This window comes from Neopelma chrysocephalum, unplaced genomic scaffold (genome assembly GCF_003984885.1).
Source record: "Neopelma chrysocephalum unplaced genomic scaffold, ASM398488v2 Primary Assembly neopelma1_164, whole genome shotgun sequence".
NCBI lineage: Eukaryota > Metazoa > Chordata > Aves > Passeriformes > Pipridae > Neopelma > Neopelma chrysocephalum.
Window position 1 is genome coordinate 365,604 of NW_020897826.1, and position 10,761 is coordinate 376,364.

The 10,761-nt window shown below is 58.8% G+C and overlaps 3 protein-coding genes across 8 annotated transcripts in view; 2 read left to right on the forward strand and 1 right to left on the reverse strand.

Moving 5' to 3' along the window:
* RFX2 (regulatory factor X2) overlaps positions 1-2,462 on the forward strand; it is a 64,766-nt gene extending 62,304 nt beyond the window's left edge. For all 6 annotated transcript variants that reach the window (XM_027701603.1, XM_027701606.1, XM_027701607.1 and 3 more), the window contains 2 exons: positions 300-342; positions 473-2,462. In XM_027701603.1, the coding sequence (XP_027557404.1) occupies positions 300-342; positions 473-579 (150 nt within the window). In that variant the 3' untranslated portion in view covers positions 580-2,462. The remainder of the gene's footprint in view (positions 1-299; positions 343-472) is intronic.
* Positions 2,463-4,550: 2,088 nt separating this feature from the next.
* Positions 4,551-7,291, forward strand: LOC113976441 (la-related protein 6-like). Its single transcript, XM_027701609.1, has 4 exons — positions 4,551-4,704; positions 4,834-5,010; positions 5,296-5,515; positions 6,009-7,291. Exons 2-4 carry the CDS (start codon positions 4,844-4,846, stop codon positions 7,008-7,010), a joined length of 1,389 nt encoding a protein of 462 aa, XP_027557410.1. The 5' UTR covers positions 4,551-4,704; positions 4,834-4,843; the 3' UTR covers positions 7,011-7,291.
* Positions 7,292-8,705: 1,414 nt separating this feature from the next.
* On the reverse strand, positions 8,706-10,672 carry IFI30 (IFI30, lysosomal thiol reductase). The gene is made up of 7 exons (XM_027701610.1): positions 10,516-10,672; positions 9,644-9,823; positions 9,492-9,566; positions 9,321-9,416; positions 9,055-9,207; positions 8,905-8,973; positions 8,706-8,822 (listed from the first exon to the last, which is right to left on the reverse strand). Exons 1-7 carry the CDS (start codon positions 10,654-10,656, stop codon positions 8,757-8,759), a joined length of 780 nt encoding a protein of 259 aa, XP_027557411.1. The 5' UTR covers positions 10,657-10,672; the 3' UTR covers positions 8,706-8,756.
* Positions 10,673-10,761: the final 89 nt, after the last annotated feature.

The window sequence follows — 10,761 nt, forward strand, 5'->3', positions numbered from 1 at the left end:
GCACTGTGACATCACCTGGGAGATGGAGAAATTTCTCCCCGGTCTAGAGCTTGATACTGCCCTGGACTGGGGGGAAGGGGTAGTTTAAATGGCAACAAGAGGCTTTCTCCCCCCCCCCCCCCCCAGACATGTGGTTGGTTTTGCTTTCTGCTCTCCATCACCAGTGCTGCCGATGCTCATGGTCTCTCTTGGGCACTTAAGCTGCTTGTTGGAACTGTTTGGTGACTGAGGCCACTGAGCAGGTCTGGCACTTTGGGTCTGCAAAGCCTCACTGACCTTGTAACTCCCTTTTCTTTCAGTTTGGTGACCTCACGTCCCTGTCCCCAGCACTGCTGGACAAAGGTACACGAGGGAAGTCCTCTGGGTCAGGGTGGGAGGAGGATCTTTGTGCTGGCTCTTCCAGCCTGCTCTGCTGGGAAAAAGCTCCCCTTCCCTCTGGTCCCCTCTCTGATGCTGAGCCATGTCCTTGCAGATGACATCAGTGAGCTGGGCTCTGAGGTGGACACGGACCGGGCCGTGGGGGAGCCGCTGGTGAAGCGGGAGCGCAGCGACCCCGGCCACTCCCTGCAGGAGATCTGAGCCAGGCACACAGCTCCTCTCCAGCTGGACAAAGACATCCAGAGCCAGGTTGAATGGTCCCAAGCCTGAGCCTCCCCAGATCTGCGTTCTTAGTGCCTCTTAGTTTCTCTTTCATGTTTACTTGTGTTCGAGGATGGATCCCAGCGCCGGGGCAGGTGCTGGGATGGGGCTGTTTTGGCCACCCTCTTCCCTCCAATGTGGCTGCCGTCTGGAGGGAGAAGCTCCAGAGTCTGCTCCCAAGGGATGGAAGCCTCCATGGTCAGCAGCAGATTGGATGTGCCTGGCTGGGAGAGCCTGTCCTCCCTCCCCAGGAGTGAGGCAGACAAACGAGGCTTTCTCCTTCAGGGAAGGTGGTTTGGGCTCCTTCCTCACTTCTCAGACTTCACTGTGATACGAACTTGAACCAATCAGTGCCCAAGAGGAAGGAAAAATACCTGACTCTTCTCCTGCAGCCTTTCCAGACAAGCTGTCCTGGCTCTGGCTTTGCCAAATCACTTGCACCAGGGAGGACAGGACAGTTGGTCTCTCTTGTACCCACTCCAGGCTGCACATCCCTCTGATCCTGATGGACCCAGGAGTGCTCTGGGACTACAGGACGAGCATTCCCACCTGCTCCCATGTCTCCCCAACTTGGTGTTTCACCACTGACCCTGAATGCTCCCAGGACACCGTCAGGCCAACTCAAGATACCAAAGGACTCCAAAGGAAGTGGCAGCCAGTTGCAGAGTGTGTTCGTGGGCAATCCCGTGGCAATCCCATGGCACCCCTATCCTCCAGGGTGCCCAGGCAGAGGGGCACTGACCCCATGTCCTGGGGTGTGTGAAATTCCCACTCCCTGTCCAGCTGTAACGCTGAAGGAGGCGCAGCCGTGTGCGGAGCAGGGCGAGGGTGTGTGACCGCAGTGCCTTAGCGTGGGCCATGTTCCTGCTTCCCCCCCACTGCAGGAGAGCCAGCACAGCTCAGACTGATCCAACAGCTCATCCCATGTCATGAGGGGCTGTCATGGACCCAGGGGAGCTCAGCACTCTGGTGACATTTCCCCTCTCTGAATCCCTTTGCCTTTTCCTGGTGGCTCCTGTGGGGCTGAGCCAGGGGAACTCAGTGGGGTCTCTTCTCCCTTTCCATGTCCTGTGGGGTCTGTGCTGAGGTGGATTACACTGGGATGATGTGGACTACACTGGGGTGTTGTGGGCTATAGGGCAGAGGAGGGGGGGTTGTCATCAAGCCAAACTGCAAAAACAAAGCCCCAGGGCAAATCTTTCTGTGAATAAAGGCCGTGTCATAAGTAGCTTTTATTATTATGGTTTCTAATGATGCAGTATTTGGTGTGAGCTTTTCCAAGGGTCTCGTGTACATTTGCATAGCAGAGTATATTCTATCCAAATCTCTTTATTTCCTCGTTCCCAGTGGTACTAAGGTAGCTGTGACACTTTAAAATACATTACAAGTGGCCAGTGAAACCAAAGTGTGTGTAGTGGCACATTTTCCCTCTGACTGTCCCGTGCTATCGTTGTCTGCAAGCATCTCATGTGGAAGTGGAGTGAAATGAGAGAAGGAGAGAAGTGAGAAAGGCAAATTTAAATGTAAATAACAATCAGAACTCCTGGGGTCAGAGTCCAGTGTTTTGGATCCTGCTGATGAGATAAGAGGGTTCAAAAAAACAGCTGAGCAACCAAGTCTTAACTCCCCTGCGCCCGCTGAGGGCCATAGGAAGTTCAGCTGGAACATTGGCTCTTTCACCAAGGGACCCCAACCTGCAAACAAGATGCTCTGGAGATCTTCAGCACCATGTGAGGAGTCTGGGGAACCACCTAAACCCCATGCACAGAATTCCAAGCTAAACCTGAATAGCAATAAACATGTATCCAATGCTCAGGCCTGTACAAGGAGTGTTGTGGTCCCATTTCTTCTGTGTTCCATGAGAGGAGATATCAGGAGATGCTGCAGCACTTTGGAGGGATGCAGGAGCTGCCCAGTGCAGGGTATTTACAGCAGTTTTGGGCAGGGATCCTGTGTCTGCAGGAAGGCAGGATCCCCATGGAGCAGCAGCTGCTGTGTAGGGATAACCCCCCATTACACTCCCAAAGGGGAGGAGAGGCTGAGGGATCAAAGCTGAGCATTGGGCCATAGGAAGCACATTTTAATTATGCTTCCAGACTAATTGAGAGGATGGGGACAGCGAGACAGGGATGTGACAAGTGCTGGATCATTCCTGCTCAGATCCCTCAGGAGGGGGAAGGTTTAGCCTCAGCCTCTCACCCTCGTGCTCTTGCTTCCCCCTCCCTCTGGGTTATGCCCAGTCTTGCAGGGGCGACTGGACCAGCCAGAGTCTCTTCCTTTGGATACTGAGCCTCAGGGCTGGAAGCAGGGGTTATTTCCCCCAGGGGAACTGGGCAGCACCTCCCAACCCTGAGCAAGCCCAGCTGCAAGTGGAGAGCAAACACAGCTCAAAATACTCCTCACAGTACACACAGCCCCCCATCCTCAGCCTACCTCTGGCTCCATCACCCCTCCAAGGTGGGCAAATCCACAGAGATTTCAACGTAAGCATTCCCAGGACTTTCTCTTCCATCTCTTCCCAACCAGCAGAGAATGCCAGGAGGTGGCAGGAGAAGGGGAGGTGGCAGGGATTGACACCAACCCCAGAGAAATCAGAGGGGTGCAACATTCCAGAAGCAGTTGGATATTGCCAGTCCCTGTGATTCATCCCAAAAGGATGAGCTTCAAGCTGAACAGTGCAGCACAGCCCGGGGATTCATCAGGAGCAGCCCTGCATGGGGAAGCTGCAGTGCCACCAGCCTGGGAGATGCTGCTGCTCTAGTGACAGCCAGGACGTCATGGAGAACTTCAACATGTCTGTGCAGGCAGGATGAGCCCTGGGCTTGCCTCCTGTTTGTCTCCAAGGGAATGTGTCCCTTGACTGGGATGGGTTTAGCTTCATGGTCTGGCACTGGCACTCCTGGATTGTACCCACAGCCTTGACTGTGCCTCAGTGAGGCATCACAGAACAGGCACCTACATCTGGAGAGCCTCTGGGACACAGGCACTTGCAAAGTGAGATGATACAAAGTTCCCCAAATGGAAACCAAAATAGATTTGAAACCAGGCACCAGAGACACCTTCTGTTCTTTACTTGCAATTTCTCTTTCATTCTGACTGAAACAGCATCTTATCTTGTGCCAGGCAAGTCCTTGGCTGGTCCCTGTGGTCACAGGGCACAGAAACATCAGCCAAAGCCCTGTCTGGACCCACAGGTGAGGATCAGCTGGGCCGGGCTCCCAACATCAACCCTGCCAGTGACACTTCCAAGTTTTCCAGCCCTGGCATCATTCCCAGCCCAGTATCACCCCCCTACCTGCCTCAGCCCCTGCTGCTCTGACCCCCCTGTTCTCATCCCCATGTGTCCTCACCCTCCCACCCTGCCCAACACGGGGCTCAAACCACAGTGATGTTTCATCCCAGAGCTCCTTCCCCGTTGTCCTGAAGCCCTGGGCCATCCTGCCCACGCCCTGCCCTGGGCTGCACCCCATTCCTGGGACTCTCCTGCTCCCTCACTGGGGTGGGAGGTGTTTCTGCAGGGAGAAGGACCTTTGCCAGTCACTCTGGCAGCACTGAGAGCCCAAATCGATGTCCTGGGCTGAATCTTCCTCCCTCCACCTCCCCGTGGCTGTTCCTGATCGTACACAAGGCAGAGAAACTGAGGCACGGCCCAAGAGGCCTCGTGGCATCAATTCACTGTCCCCCTGGGTACCAGAGAGGACAGATTCTGCTGCCCCTGGCCTGGCTCTGCAGCCGAGGCAGGAGGAGCCTGGCTGGTCCCAGGGCTCAGCTGGGGCAGTTTAACCACAAACAGGTTTCACCTGGAGCAGGTGGGTCTGGGGGCAGATCCACAACCACCCCTGCAACTCCTTCAGGGTAGTTATGCTTATAAACCCACAGCCTCCCCACAGCAGGGGTTCTCTCTCTTTCCTTTTTTTTTCTTTTTAATTTTTTTTTAATTTAATTTTTTTTGGCTTTGTGTTTTGGGGGCCTCAGTTTGGAGCTAGGGAGAGTTGGGATCTGCTGCCCCTGGGTATCTGGAATGTACTGCTAAGACTTTCCACCCTTCCCAGCGCTGCCAAGCAGGTAAGGAGACAACACCCAGCTGCCTCCACTCCCCCTTCCTTGGGCTGGGCTTGGGGGCTGCAGCCCCGAGCAGGGTTCAGGTGACGGTCAGGATGTGTCCCAGCGCTGTCCTTCTGTGTAACATCCTAGATCAAGGACAATGTCATCACGCAGCTCAGGGGTGGCCTCAGGGCTCGATTCTCGGCCCAGATGCAACACTCCAGGGCCGGTGCAGGGAAATTCCTTCCCGGCACGGCACCTCCTCCCCCCGCGGAGCCGCTCGCTCGCCCTGTTCGGCCGGGAGGACGCCTTGGAGAGCTTCGACGGGTACGTGGTGCCGGCATGTGCGGGGGGGCTGAGCCCCGGTCTTTCCCTGTGTTTATCCCCAAGGGAATGTGTCCCTTGGCTGGAACGTGTTTAAGTTCGTGGTCTGCCTCTCCCAGCCCGGGGAGGCTCGCAGGGGACAGGCTGGTGTTGTTCCTTGTAGCCAAGGCAAAGCGGGTGGCCCTGGGTGTCCCTGGTGCCTCTACTCTCCCACCGTCGTGGCTGAGCCCTTGGGGACACTTTGCATGTCCCAAAGGCACCACCCACCTCACACCTGTGTCCCCACAGCTCTGCCAGAAGGGTCCGTGACCTGAGCGATGCTTTGGGCTCTGACCTGCTGGACCGCAGCTGCTCCCTCCCCGACCCGCAGCTGGTCCGCAGGATCGTGTCCCAGGTGGAATTCTACCTGTCCGACGAGAACCTGGCCAGGGACGGTTTCCTCCTGAAACACGTCCAGAAGAACAAGATGGGCTTTGTCAGCATCAAACTACTGACGTCCTTCAAGAAGGTAGGGAACCTGGGGAGGAGTGGGAAGGGTGGAGGATGTCCAGGTGTGCTCTGCTGTCTCCAGTGGGGTGTACAGGGAGGTCCAGACTCCCCTCAGGCTGTTCCCAGCAAAGCCCTGATGATGCAGAGGGGGGTCTGCTCTCTGCCTTCAATGCCGTGCAGGGAGGGTGGCTGGGGGAGCAGTGAACAGTCCCCAAACCACCCCTGGGGCTGGATTCACTCATGACTCCCCCCAGGCTGCTTTGAGATCATCCCTTAAGCAAAAAACCCAGGCAAGTGCTGGTCGTGTGACATATGGGGAAGCTGAGGTTTACTGCCACAGCCGAGAGGACACTGGGGACTTCCTGCAGACCTCAAGGCCGCTCATGTGGAAGGGGGACATTGCCCTGCCATGATTTTGTGTTGATAAGGTTGCAGCCTGCCTGGATGATGGGTTTAGGGTGGTCCCTGCCTGGGGAGATCACAGGGATGCAGCAGCCCCCTCTCTCCCCCAGGTGAAGTACCTGACACGTGACTGGCAGCTCACGCTCTACGCCCTGAAATTCTCGGAGCTGCTGGAGGTGAACAAGGAGGGCACCAAAGTGAGGCGCCGGGTGCCCATCCCCGAGGCCCTGCTGAGCATCCCCCCCAGCAAACTGCTGCTGGCCTGGCAGCTGCAGCCCCGGGAGCAGGACCCGCTGCTGCCACCGCTGCTCCAGGAGAACTTCCTGGAGATCATCCTGAGGATGTTCAGCCCCTTTGGAGCCATTGCCTCCATCCGCGTCCTGCGGCCGGGCCGAAAGCTGCCCTCGGACGTGAGGAGATACTCAGCCAGGTTCCCCGAGCTGCTGAGCAGGTGCTGTGCCCTGGTGGAGTACGAGAGCCTGGACAGCACCCGCAGGGCCTTCGAGGACCTCGGGCACCGTGACTGTGACACTGGCATCAAGGTGGTCCGGCTGTGCGGGAAGGGGAACAGGAAGAAACCCGGGGAAGAGAGGCAGGTGGTGGAGGAGCTGGTGGATCAGCCAGGCTGGAAGGTGCAGGGAGCTGCCCTGAGCCTCCCCTACAGCCACGAGGACTCCCTGCTCTGCAGCTCTCCGGGGTCAGATGATGCCTCGGGGCCGCTGTCCCTTCTGAACAAGGACCCCGTGGCACCTGCCTGGCCTGGCAGCAACGTCAAGCCTGGGAATTTCAGCGCCTTCACCGGATCACTCCTCACCAGCAGCAAGGTCTTCCCTCCTCTTGGGCTGGGCTTGGGAACCAGCAGCTGCTACAGCCCCTGGGGCAGCACCAAGAGCCCCTGCGGTGGCTGGGGGGGCACCACGTGTGCCTGGGAACCCTGGAGCAGAAGCCCCTCTCCTGCTATTGAACCTCCTCCAGGAAATCCCCTGGCACCAAAGTGGGTGTCTGAGCCCCTCAGCCTGTGGGACGGGGTCCTTCACCTGCCCCACAGCCCCGATGACACCAAAGGTTTTGGCAGCAGCTTTGGGAGCGGAGAGCTCGTCCTCCGGCGCTGAGGCTCATTCGCATTTGGGGTTGAGGCTTGTTATTTTCTTTCTTTTCCCTCCTTCTCTCGAGCAGAAGATTTCTCCGTGGCCCCAAGAGCTGTGGGCGCTGGCAGTGCAGCTGCTCCAGGGGACGGAAGTTTTGGGACAAGGAAAATGCTCAAGGCGAGAGGCTGAGCAGCAGCAGGAGCTGTGCTGTGCTCATGCCAGTGGGACTGTTCTTGCCTGGGGCCCAGAGTCGGGATGGGGTCCAGGTTTTGGATGGGAAATGGGCAAATAAAGAGACATGAAATTTCCAGGCACTCTCTGGCTGGTGGTGTGATTTTTTTTTTTTTTTTAATTATTTTTCTTATACCTTTTTTCCCCCTTCCTGGTCTTGCTGCTGCCTGAGCTGCAGACAAGGGCAGGAGGGTCCCTGTCTGCCTCCCTTGTCATTCTTAGGGTGGGGGGACATTGGTGGGTGGGTGTGCTGCAGGTGGGGTCTTGGTGTGCCCAGGGCAGGTGGCACAGCTTGGCTGAACCTGAGAGGGACAGGACTGGTGGTTGTTGGTCACCTCTGCTCTTGCCCCCCCAGAGCATCCTCTGGCTGCAGGGCTCAGGTTGGACCCCACCTCAGGACTAGAAGATTTTGGGGAGCCCCAAGGGCTGAAGGACTCAAGGGGCCCAAGGACGATGTATTGGGAGCTGCTGTGGCAGCAGGGCCACAGTTCCTTCTGCCTGGCAGGGCTCCCTGGCATCTCCCAGGATGGGGCTCACTGTGTCCTCCCTGCCCCAATAGCTCCTCTTGGAGAGGGGAAGAGTTAAGGGGAGATGAAGTGCCCTTGACCCCCTACAGGTGGCTCTTGAGGGCTGCCTGTGCAAGTGCCTTTGGTCTGCTCCCAGAGCTGGGATGTCCTTGGGATTAGTGGGATGAGTCCCACACCTGGAGTGCTGTGATGGACGGTCCTGGCTGTTCGGGAGAGGTGGGTAGGGCTGGAGAGGGGAAGGTGTCACCCTATGTGAGGGAGAAGATTGAAGCAGTCCCCACAGTTGGGGATGATGTGGTTGGGAGCCTCTGGGTGAAGATGAGGGGGGTGGAAAACGAAGCACGGGCTGCAGTAGGAGATGGTGTCCATCACCCAGCACTGAGGATTTTTCCATAGGCAGTGAGGAGAACTCTCTGGATCAGGAGTCCTTCTCCTTACGGTGGATTTCAGTTTCCCAGCCCCCAGCTGGGAATGGCCTCCTGCTGTGGCCAGCAGGTCTGGGAAATTCCTCAAGTTTGTGGGAGAGAACTTCTTGTCTCAAGTACTCAGGGAGCCATCAGGAAAGACACTGTCCTAGACTTGCTGGTTGGGAATGGAGAAGGACTGGTAGGAGCTGGGATGGTCTTGGCCCACAGAGCTGCTGAAATGGTTTATGCTTTCAGTGTAAGGAGAAAGGAGGACATCAGAGCTGCTTCCCAGGGCTCGGAGAGAGCGAATGTTCTGTTCCTAAGGGAGGGGCGTAGCAGATTTCCATGGAAATCTTCAAGGGGCTCCTTTGTGATCCCCAGGAGCAGGTGATTCCCTGGCAGAGCCCGGCACATCCTGTCACATGCCTTGGGTGCAGGAAGAGGGCAGTCCCATTGCCCTGATGCCCAGCTCCCTCCCCCTTGCACCATGGTGGGGCAGGACCACCCGCTGCCTGCTCCCCCCAACACACCACTCCAGATCCTTGTTTTTTTCAAAAAAAAAATCCTTTTTATTGGCCTCTCCCTCGGTGCTCCCACAACGTCCCTCAGCGCCTGCAGCCCAACGGGATCTTTGGGGCCTTTGAGCTCCCACAGACTTCAGGCTTCTCCCCCTGCCAGAGAGTGACCAGTAGAGCCCCAGCAGGGACAAGGACATGTCCCCAAGCCCCACTGTCCCCCAGATCCCTGTCCCACCTGGTAGAGGTGGCAAACCAGCCCCAGCAGCGAGGCCTCTGCCTGTGCCTGCAGCTCATCCGTGTGCTTCTGTGAGGGGAGATGGAGCGGCTCAGGGGGGTCCCCATGGTGCCCCAGCCCTGCCTGGCACACTGGTCCCCCCTGCCATACCCCATTGATGACGATCCAGGGCACAAACTGGTGCGGGGGGTCGAGTGCCTCGGTCAGTTGGGCGTTTTGGTGCATCAGGGCCATCCCTGTGTCCCCCTGCACGCAGGCGGCGATACGGCCCCTGTCCAGCTCTGGGGCATAGATCTGCAGGCACTGCCAGGAGAGGGGACACACAGGGCACTCAGGGGGACAGGGATGTCCCTACGGGGCATGAGGGACAGAGACATCCCCACAGCAGGGCATGAGGGATGGGGGAGGGGACATACAGCCTCCAGGTTCTTGGTGACGGAGCTGCCCGACTCCAGGCAGAAGATGATGGGGAAGTAGGTGCTGAAGTTCTTGGCCTCGTGCATCAGGCAGGCCTACGGGAACAGGGTGGGTGGTACGGGACCACTGGACTTCCCCCATGCCAGCACCACGGGAACAGGGACCATCACCTCGATCATGTTGCCCAAACACTCCTCGGGGCCGTGCTGGCACTGGAAGTCCCACTTCCCGCTGACGTTCCTCTCCTGTGAGACCAACCGGTCTGAGCGGGGCCGGCGGCACCGGGGTGAGTGCCCGCGGCACCGGCTCTGCCAGATCCTACCTGGGCATTGCCATAGGGCACCAGGGTGATGTTCAGCATCTCCGAGGGCAGCAGCAGCCAGGTGGGGAAGAGTTTCAGGACCAGGAACTCACGGCACGCTGGGCACAGGCTCTCGTAGTACAGGCTCAGCTCCACCGGGGCAGCCGCGGGGCGAGGGAGGTTGGGGCAGCGACTCTCCACCTGCGTGCGGGGAGGTTTCAGGGTGCACAGGGGGGATACAGCTGCAGACCTCCAATATTTGCAGGGGGTAAAGCTCCTGAGGTGTGGGGCAGAAGGGGGATGAGGGTGTGCAGGGCTGGAGGGAAGTGAAAGTGGCCAGGGGCCTCAGGCAGCCGCAGGATCCTGTGAGTGGCCGAAACCCAGCGCTGGGGTTTTCCACGAGAACTTCCCCAAACTGTTTCAGAGGAAAACAAATTTAGGCCAGGACACGCCTGGGTGGGGGTACAGCCCTGCACCCACCGCCGGGTGGTGGCTGCAGTCCCGCGGGGCTCACAGGGCACTGCCAGAGCCACCGTCACACAGTTGTCACTGCCTGGGGCTGTTCGCGGCAGGAATAAGCTGAAAAGCCGTTTTATGCTTAAAAAGTAGAAGTGCCAGAGGCGGCCAGGGAGGGTCCAGGGTCAGGGGCCGGCTGGAGCACAGCAATTCCCCAGGGATGCCGGTGTGGCACGGAAGCTCTGAGTATCCCCGCGCTGTGCCCGCCTGTGCCACAGCAGCGCTCGGAGCCGCCACTGGCTCCAGGTACCGTGGCCGGGCGATGCCCCCACCCCGTCCCCGCGTCCTCATCCCCGCCGCCGGGCAGGCAGGACATGTCCCCACGTGTGGGGTGACCCTGCCCTGCGTGGGGCAGCCCTGGCACCCGCGGCTCTGACCTGGCAGGCGACGGCGATCTCCGGCGAGCTGCACCAGAGGTGGGCAGGGCGGTCACAGCCGGGGGCCACCCCGAGCCCCGGGGCCACCAGGGCCAGCAGGGCCAGCAGCGCCAGGGCAGGCAGCGGCACCGTGGGGGCCATGGGGACGCCGGGGTGACGCGGAAGCGAGCCCGTCCCAGCAAGGACTTTTAAAGCTCGGCTGCGCCCGCCTCCCTGCGCCCTTCCTGCCCTTCCTGCCTCGGCGGT

Coding starts and splice junctions, on each gene's coding strand:
- LOC113976441 (XM_027701609.1), top strand. CDS start 4,844: ATGTCATCACGCAGCTCAGGGGTGGCCTCAGGGCTCGATTCTCGGCCC. Junction 5,011..5,295: donor GCCTTGGAGAGCTTCGACGG/GTACGTGGTGCC, acceptor GTGTCCCCACAG/CTCTGCCAGAAGGGTCCGTG. Junction 5,516..6,008: donor TACTGACGTCCTTCAAGAAG/GTAGGGAACCTG, acceptor TCTCTCCCCCAG/GTGAAGTACCTGACACGTGA.
- IFI30 (XM_027701610.1), bottom strand. CDS start 10,656: ATGGCCCCCACGGTGCCGCTGCCTGCCCTGGCGCTGCTGGCCCTGCTG. Junction 9,208..9,320: donor TCACCAAGAACCTGGAGGCT/GTATGTCCCCTC, acceptor CTCTCCTGGCAG/TGCCTGCAGATCTATGCCCC. Junction 8,823..8,904: donor TGGTTTGCCACCTCTACCAG/GTGGGACAGGGA, acceptor ACTCTCTGGCAG/GGGGAGAAGCCTGAAGTCTG.